This window comes from Colobus angolensis, unplaced genomic scaffold (assembly GCF_000951035.1).
Source record: "Colobus angolensis palliatus isolate OR3802 unplaced genomic scaffold, Cang.pa_1.0 Scaffold31, whole genome shotgun sequence".
Taxonomy (NCBI): Eukaryota; Metazoa; Chordata; class Mammalia; order Primates; family Cercopithecidae; genus Colobus; species Colobus angolensis.
In genome coordinates this window covers 3,926,310-3,935,204 of record NW_012116377.1, presented here as the reverse complement: position 1 = coordinate 3,935,204, position 8,895 = coordinate 3,926,310, and the positions used below count along the sequence as shown (strand labels likewise).

At 47.4% G+C, this 8,895-nt stretch overlaps 2 protein-coding genes across 4 annotated transcripts in view; both read right to left on the bottom strand.

Moving 5' to 3' along the window:
• Positions 1-3,736, bottom strand: part of EFCAB12 (EF-hand calcium binding domain 12) — a 37,550-nt gene extending 33,814 nt beyond the window's left edge. Inside the window, exon 1 of the mRNA XM_011950693.1 lies at positions 3,520-3,736. Coding sequence (XP_011806083.1) covers positions 3,520-3,568 — 49 coding nt within the window. The 5' untranslated portion in view covers positions 3,569-3,736. The remainder of the gene's footprint in view (positions 1-3,519) is intronic.
• Positions 3,737-6,380: 2,644 nt separating this feature from the next.
• Positions 6,381-8,895, bottom strand: part of MBD4 (methyl-CpG binding domain protein 4) — an 11,095-nt gene continuing 8,580 nt past the window's right edge. For all 3 annotated transcript variants that reach the window (XM_011950695.1, XM_011950696.1, XM_011950694.1), the window contains 2 exons: positions 8,249-8,352; positions 6,381-7,008 (listed from right to left, as the gene is read on the bottom strand). In XM_011950695.1, the coding sequence (XP_011806085.1) occupies positions 6,931-7,008; positions 8,249-8,352 (182 nt within the window). In that variant the 3' untranslated portion in view covers positions 6,381-6,930. The remainder of the gene's footprint in view (positions 7,009-8,248; positions 8,353-8,895) is intronic.

The following is an 8,895-nucleotide window of genomic DNA, read 5'->3' as shown; positions in this document are numbered from 1 at the left end:
TGTGGAACCCAGGAGGGCATCAAGGAAGAAGTGTCTCTGATGTGGACCTTCAAGAATGGTCTGGCTTCATGGGGTGGAGGGGCAGGGATGGGGAAAGGTCAGGAGTGGGATTTGGGGATTTTCGGGTCACCAGTTCCACATGTTGGAAGCACACTGTGTGTGAAGGAGGAGGTTAGTGGGAAATAAGGTTGGCATCATCTCAAATGCCAGGCTAAGAGATTGAAACTTTACCCTGCAGACCACAGCAACACAAAACCTGCTCCCCACAGGTCTTGCTGCTCCCATTTGGGTCCTCCCTATACTCCCAATCCATGTTCTGCCCTCAGCTAGGAGAGCCTTACAAATGTAAATTCACAGTCTGTCCCTCCCCAATTTGAAACCATTCAATGGCTTCTTAGTGCTCTTTGAATAAATACCCGCCTCCTTCTGTGGCCTACAAAGCTGCCTTCACTGGCCCTGCTCCTCACTCTTCCCTTGTCACCTCCCAGACCCCACCCCCTCACTCATGTGGTCCCAGCTGCTGTCCTCCTTTCTGTTGTCTGAGGTGCCTGGTTCTTTCCTGGCTCTGGGTTTTCAGTTTTTGCATTTGCTGTGCCCTCTGAAGAGCACTGCATTTCCCAGGGTTTTCCCTGGCTGAGTCCTTCTCCTCACGTAGTTCTAAACCTGCACCAGCCCCTGACCCCACTTTCCAAGGGTGCCTGCCAACCACACCCTCCTCAGGGAGCTTCATTCTAGTGCTCTTTGGAGTCCTGTGTCCATTGACAGAAAGGGAAGTGGGCTCTTATAATAAAAGAGGCTGTCATTATGTAGTTATGGGTAGAGACTATGTGACAATGTTCCTAGGAGATTGGCGGGGAAAGCTCTCATACGCCAACTAGTTCAATCACCTGCCCAGGTCAAGGATGCTTTCCTCAATGCCACTGGCAGACTTTGCCTCCGTTTAAATATCTCCAGTGACATGGAACTTTCTACTTAACATAGTGGACGCTAAACTCTGACTGCTAGAAAATACTTTCTTATATTGACCCAGAATTTGTTTCCCTGGACTTTCTACCCCTTGGTTCTAGTCCTCCCCATGAATGTCCCAGAAAACACATTTGTTCTCTCTTTTCTTGGACAGCCTATAGGTGTCTGGAAACAATTCCACTCTTTCTTGAAATTCTCCCTGCTCTTGGCTTGATTCAATCTCTTGCTATGTCCAATTCTACCTCTCTGGCTACCGTTTTTGGGCCCTTCTTTTCCTGTACTCTTTAAAGGTTGTTGCTTCCAGACTTATACCCAAGCTTTCTTCTCTTTTCAAATAATCTCTTCCACTCTCATGTTTCTATGACCTTCTTTATGCTGGGGACATCCATACCAATATTTTTGACTTGGAATTAGCTCCAAGTTTATACCTGCAGTTGTTCCTAAAACATCTCCACTTGGATGGCTTACAGGGATCTTTTTTTATTATTTATTTTTAATTGAGACAGGGTCTTGCTCTGTTGCCCAAGCTGGAGTACAGTGGTTCAATCATAGCTCACTGCAGCCTTGAACTCCTCAGCTCAGATGATCCTCCCAGTTCAGCTTCCTGAGTAGCTGGGACTACAGGTGCATGCCATTAAGCCTGGCTAACTTTTTTTTTTTTTTTGGATATGGAGTCTCACTCTGTGGCCCAGGCTAGAGTGCAGTGGTGTGCTATCGGCTCACTGCAAGCTTCCCCTCCCTGGTTCACACTGTTCTCCTGTCTCAGCCTCCTGAGTAGCTAGGACTCCAGGTGCCTGCCACCACGCCTGGCTAATTTTTTGTATTTTTAGTAGAGATGGGGTTTCACCGTGTTAGCCAGGATGGTCTCAATCTCCTGACCTCGTGATCCACCCGCCTCAGCCTCCCAAAGTGCTGGGATTACAGGCGTGAGCCACCACACTAGGCCTGGCTAACTTTTAAAAATGATTTTGGCTGGGCATGGTGGCTCAAGCCTGTAATCCCAGCACTTTGGGAGGCCGAGACGGGTGGATTACGAGGTCAGGAGATCAACACCATCCTGGTTAACACGGTGAAACCCCGTCTCTACTAAAAAATACAAAAAAACTAGTTGGGCGAGGTGGCGGGTGCCTGTAGTCCCAGCTACTCGGGAGGCTGAGGCATAAGAATGGCGTAAAAAATCCCGGGAGGCGGAGCTTGCAGTGAGCTGAGATCCGGCCACTGCACTCCAGCCTGGGCGACAGAGTGAGACTCCATCTCAAAAAAAAAAAAAAAAATATGATTTTGTAGAGATGGGATCTCACTATGTTGCCCAGGCTATTCTCAAACTTCTGGGCTCAAGCAATTCTCCTACCTCAGCTTTCCATAGTGCTGAGATTACAGGCAGGATATACTGTGTCCAGCCACTGACAAGGATCTTAAACTCAACCAACCAAGACTGGATTTGTCTTCGTGCCCCTGCCCCCACTAACTGGGTCCTCTGAATACGTTCTCTATTTCTTTAGAAGACACCTCCATCTACCAGGTCCCCCAGCTGCCAACTTGAGCACCATCTTTATTTGCTCCTTCTATGTTTCTTGACCAACCAGTCCCCAAGTCCCTGTAGTTACCTCTAGCCTGGGCCTTCTCCCTCACCTCCCAGCATCTTTAGCTTGAGCATTTGACCACAGCCCTGACCTGTGTGCCTGGGAAAGGTGGTCAGCCTCTCCGGCTCACCCTGTTTCTCCACTGGGCATTAATGTGTTCACTGCTGGAGAAAGGGCATGGAGAAGACCTTCAGTCTTCAAGCTTTACAGCCCCAGCTCTCATCTCCCCACGCCAACATTCTGAGTCTACCAACTCAGTCTCAGGTCTTTTCTGACTGCTCCCATTCCTGTCCTGCCACTCCCAGTGGCCTCTCCATCTCCTGGCTTGCAGGATCTTTTATGATCTTGTCCCTTCTGACCTCTCTCACTTCATTTCCAGAGACACCAGACTTCTTGGGCCATGCTGTTTCCTTGCTCGAAATGCTTTTCCTTCCCCTTTTGGCTTGGAGAACTCCCTTTTATTCTTTAAGCTCAAGTGTAAAGATATTTTCCAAAAGCTTGGAACTGTTGCTCCCCATCCCATACCCTCAGCACACCTTTTACTCATGGGTGTCATCCCTGGGCCCGGCATTCACCCCTTCTTATTCTGTAATTATCAATTTATCTCTGTCTTTTACCCATGAAGCTGCATTGCTTTGCCAAGAACTTGGTCCCCAGCACATTACTGCCAAAACCTTGAAGACTGACGTCTTCTCCATGCCTCCCCTCCAGTACTGAATACATTAATGTCCTGCAGAGAAACAGGGTGAGCTGGAGGGCTCCCGTCATATGGGTCGGGCCTCTGGTTCCTCCAACTAGGCTCAGAAGGAAATTTCAGAAATGTACATGACCTGCCCCCGACTCCATGGCAACCCTTCACCCGGAGGGGTCGGCACAATGAGATCTGTGGCTGAGTTTTTGCCGTCACCCCACCTCCACGCACCCTTACGGCGCTGAGCGCTCCCTGCAGACGCCACTTCCCGGGACTTACCCAGCAGCGACAAGAACAGACTGTGGTACGCTTCATAGTCGTCGTCCATAGTCGTGGTGCTGGGAGGAGGTGCTGAAGGGCGTATGTGAATGTGTGTAGATGTGGGCTTGCTTGCGTAGGGGTGCCGGGGTATCAGATAAACAGTAACTCCAAGTCGTGCGAAAGGCGCTCAGCTCGGACAGCCGGAGCAACCTGTTACCGTGGCTACCGACGCCCCGCGCCAATTGGCTGAGCTCTGCCACGTGCCAGGAGCGAGCGCGCTCGGCCAAGCGCCTGCTGACCCCACCTCCTTTTCGTCCAATTCTAGGAGGGTCAGCGAGCAAATCCACGCCAATCCACGCCGTGCACAGTTCTGGGGTTGGTGAAAGGCGGGATTTCTTCGTTCGGCGCGGTGCCCCGGAATCTAGTGTAGAAAGTCGCCGGTTTTCCCGTGAAGTGTGGGATCTTCCGCAGCTCTCCATATCTCTAGGCCTTAGTTTTCTCATCAGAAAAATAGGCCCTGCCTCCTCCAGAGGGTTAGGAAGAACCAAAGTGAGCTGTGGCCAGATAAAGGTGTTTGGTATGTTCTGCCCCCCTTATGGCAGGGTGCCATGGTTTGGAGTTACAGAACCTGAGGACCAGAGAATAATAAACCCTTGAAACGTGCATCAACTGATAAACAAAATGAGGTATATCCATAAGATGGCCATAAGAAGGAATTAAGTACATGCTACAATATGGATGAACCTTCGAAACAGTATGCTAAGCAAGAAGCTAAACACAAAAGGCCATGTGCTGTATGATTCCATTTTATGTGAAATGAAGCATAGACAAACCCACAGACACGGAAAGTACATTAATGGTTGATAGGGGATGGGGTGAGGAATTGGAAGTGACCGCTAACAGGTGGGGAGCTTCTTTTTGGAATGGAAAAAAGAAATGGAAACTTTTCCATTTCTGGATGGCTGTACATTGTAAATGTACTAAAACCACTGAATTGTACACTTTAAAATGGTTAAATGGTGGCTTTTAGCTCAATTTTTAAAAAGTTAAAAAGAAACACCTGAGCACTTGTCCTTTGCTGAGACAAGCTATCTTTGTGACCCTCGCAACCTGAGATGGTTGCCATGGGTCACATTCATACAGCACTCTTGCAAGCCAGGTACCATTTTAGCACTACATGTCTGAACTTCATAATCACAATCACCGTGTGAGGTAGACACCACTATCCCTTCTTTTTTTTTTTTTTTTTTGAGACGGAGTCTTGCTCTGTCGCCCAGGCTGGAGTGCAGTGACACAATCTCGGCTCACTGCAAGCTCTGCCTCCCAGGTTCATGCCATTCTCCTGCCTCAGCCTTCCGAGTAGCTAGGACTACAGGTGCCCACCACCACCCCCCACTAATTTTTTTGTATTTTTAGTAGAGACGGGGTTTCACTGTGTTAGCCAGGATGGTCTTGATCTCCTGACCTCGTGATCCGCCTGCGTCGGCCTCCCAAAGTGCTGGGATTACAGGCGTGAGTCACCGTGTCCGGCCCACTATCCCATTTTTACAAGACAAGTTAACAGGTACAGAGGTCAGGCAACCTTACCTGCAATAAAGGGGAAAAGCCAGGCCTAGAGCCTGAGCAACCTGGCTGTCCTGAGCTCCCCTAGCGCAGAGCTCGCCTCCTGCATTCACACGGGCCCACACTCCCCATGGAGACGCTAGGGGAAGGGATGTGACCACCAGCCCTACCACGAAGCCACATCTGATGCCCTGAGCTTGGTGAGCCCGCCCCACCCTCCAGCCCCAGCTGGGCCCAAGGTTTCAGAGGCCCCTCGCTATCCTTACCTGCCATATCTGGCTGTCTTGTCCCTACTCCTTAGCCCTTTTGTTCCCTTCCATTATTAGGTGCCCTTTTTTCTCTCTCTGAGAGTCTGTACAGAACTTATCTTTGTGCCCCTCCCCACCACAGGGCTTCACACTTTGTGAATGCTACTTGGATGTTTGTCAAATGAAAATGTGATGGTAAATTATAAAGTGGATGTTTGCCGTGGGGAGAGGGAGGTGTGGCCAGTTTTCCTGTTCTCTGGTCAAAATTCATCCTTCTAAAAACTGACACTTACTACTCACTAAAGTGGAAACAACCAACTACCTCTGCATCACACTGCAGCCTGATTTGGTTCACACCGCCCTACAACAAAGGCAGTTTCCTCAACAACTCATTTTTCATTTATTCAATCAATTTAATTTTCAAATTATATCTTAAAATGGTAGTTGGTAATTAAGACTTAATAACTAGTTTTTTCCCTTTTTTTCTAATAGTAAATACTTTGGTATTTGAACAATAACAGTACTTGTATAAAAATGGCATAAGACTATTTTTTTGGAGACAGGGTCTTGCTGTGTCATCCAGGCTGGAGTGCAATGGTGTGATCATAGCTCACTGCAACCTCAATCTCCTGGGCTCAAGGGATCCTCCCACCTCAGCCTTCTGAGTAGCTGGGACCACAGGTGTGTGCCACCATGCCGAACTAATTTTTAAAATTATCTGTAGAGATGGGGTCTTATTATCTGGTTGCCCAGTCTGGTTTTGAACTCCTGGGCTCAAGCAGTTCTCCTGCCTCAGTGCTAGGATTACAGATGTAAGCCACTCCTCTCAAAGTGCTAGGATTACAGATGTAAGCCACTGTGCCTGGCCAAATGATATAAACTCCAAATGGAAGATGAGAAATGAGTTTTCACAAAGGGACCAAGGTAAAAGAGTGAGTGAGCTGAAAAGGAGCAGCAGACAGATATTCACATTAGGTTACCAAATGGATGCTGAGGTGCAATCTACAATTCCTAAGGGACAGTGTGGAGCTGTCAATAATACACAATGCCAGAGGAATCTTATTTGACTTTGGGGTTAGCTTTTTTTTTTTTTTAAATATGTATTTTTTGAGACAGGGTCTCTCTCTGTCATCCAAACTGGAGTGCAGTGGCATGATCAGGGCTCACTGAAGCCTTGAGCTCCTGGGCCCTCATGAGCTCAAATGATCCTCCTGCCTCAGCCTTCTGAGATTATAGGCGTGCACCACCACACCTGGCCAATAAAAATATTTAATGGGCCCCTAGCTTTAGCAAGGTTGATAGAAATTTGCTTTGTATTATTGATAGTTTAGATGTATTTTTTATCTTCTGATTATATTTCATTTTTGGAAAAGCCATACACTTTTTTTGGATTGTTGTCAAATAATAATTTATTTAAAAATAATCTCAAAATATGTTCAAACACATTCAGTAGCAAAGATCCACCATTGTTGGCACACACATTAAGAAAGCACACACACTGGGCTCCTAGTTGGGCTAATTAAAATCTATATGGCTGGAAAGGTGGTTGGTTGTACTTAATGAAGCTTTTTTGAAGTGCAAAGCTATGCATAACAGATGAGCTTGAAAACTGCAGAGTTTAAGACAGACTTAATTTTTCATGATTTTCCCAAAGCCAGTCATGGTATTTATTTAATTTGTGGTCTTCAGGGTGCACCTGGAAGAAATACAACACACAAAGAGGCAGAGACCTTAATGTAACTTAGTCAGAAATATATTTTTTAAAATTGGCTTTTTAAATGTTTGCTAGGGGATAGTACATTATGATACTATACCTAAAAGTTATAACTTTTAACCTCATGGGATTCATGAATATTTTAAGTTATACCTTATATTAAGGTAATCACATACAGTTTACAAAGTACTGTTCAAATGACTACTCACCATGACTTGGAGTGTGGGGTGGTGATGACATGAGTCAAGTATTAATACCTCACTTTCCAGAAGGAGGTTCTAGACCGAGAGGTTAAATGGATTCTCAGGGCTGGGCATGGTGGCTCATGCCTGTAATCCCAGCACTTTGGGAGGCCGAGGCAGGTGGATCACAAAGTCAGGAGATCAAGACCATCCTGGCTAACATGGTGAAACCCCGTCTCTACTAAAAATACAAAAAAATTAGCCAGGCATGGTGGCGGGCGCCTGTAGTCCCAGCTACTCAGGAGGCTGAGGCAGGAGAATAGCGTGAATCTGGGAGGCAGAGTTTGCAGTGAGCCGAGATCGCGCCACTGCACTCCAGCCTGGGCGACACAGTGAGACTCCGTCTCAGGAGAAAAAAAAAAAAAAAAAAGGATTCTCAGCTCACAATGGATTGCTCTGATGAAGTAGGGATAGGACCGTGGTCCTTCAGTTCAGGCCTGGCCAGACCTACTAGCTGAATGCATGAGGGTGAGTCGCAAGCTGAGTGGGCAGTGTGAGTCTCAAGCTGAGTGGGCACCCATCAGGTGCCAGGATACCATCAGCATGCCAAAGGCTGGGCATATTCAACAGGGCTAAAGCAGGACCCAGTCACCACGAAAGTAGCCTGAGACCACTAACAGAAACCCAGTAAGTATACATTGCAGGCCCAAACCTTCCTGCTTTCCTGTAGTGGTGTACTCTTGACAGGAGGAAAACCATGGCAGGCTTAGAGATAGTACACAAATGGGGAATGACAGGAAGAGGGCCAGAGGTGACAAACCACTGGAGATGAGTCAGAGGCCACACCTCTGGACTGGTCTTTGTGGACTTGGGAGTGCCTACCCCAAAACCTGCATGCCACCCACTTCCCCACAGCCAGGAACAAAATTGTTTGTGACTATAATAGCATTTGTGTCCAATAAATAGTCTTAACCATAATGGTGGACTTATTTTGCCCCAGAGACCAAATGTGCTGAATTATGGATGGGAGTGGGCCTCACCTGCTTCCACTCATTGACACAAAAAATTCGGTAAGAGTCGTTGCCATATTTACCAATCCCATGAAGCTCAATCGGATACTTCCACTGCTTTGTCAGGTATTCATCTGAAGAATACAACATCCCACACATCAGGTCAGCTTCTAAAGACACCCTCCCAAAAGGCGTGGTGATGGGGCAGGATGGAGAGAACAGAAGAAAGGGACAGGAAAGGCTCTTTCCTGGCAACCCCAGTTGTGACTGCCCTTCTTTCTGAATTCGTGTAGCACCCATATCATTTACCAAATCCTAACCACTCTTTTGTGCTGTGCTAATGCGACAGAGGTCACGTCCCTGAGGTCAAGAATTGAGCTTTCTGTTTCACTGACTTCTTCCCCTAATTCTGCCCACATGCCTGACCCAGTGATGGGCAAAGATTTATTGTTTAGGTCACTGGGAGGCTATGGTTTGGGGAAAGTGGACTTTTTAAAATGTCTTGGGTGCTTGAGCTGAAAAACCTCCATTAATATAGTATCTGAGGACATTAAAGTTTAAGGTGTGGCTCTCTTAAATAAGCACAATGTGGCCGGGCGCGGTGGCTCAAGCCTGTAATCCCAGCACTTTGGGAGGCCGAGACGGGCGGATCACGAGGTCAGGAGATCGAGACCATC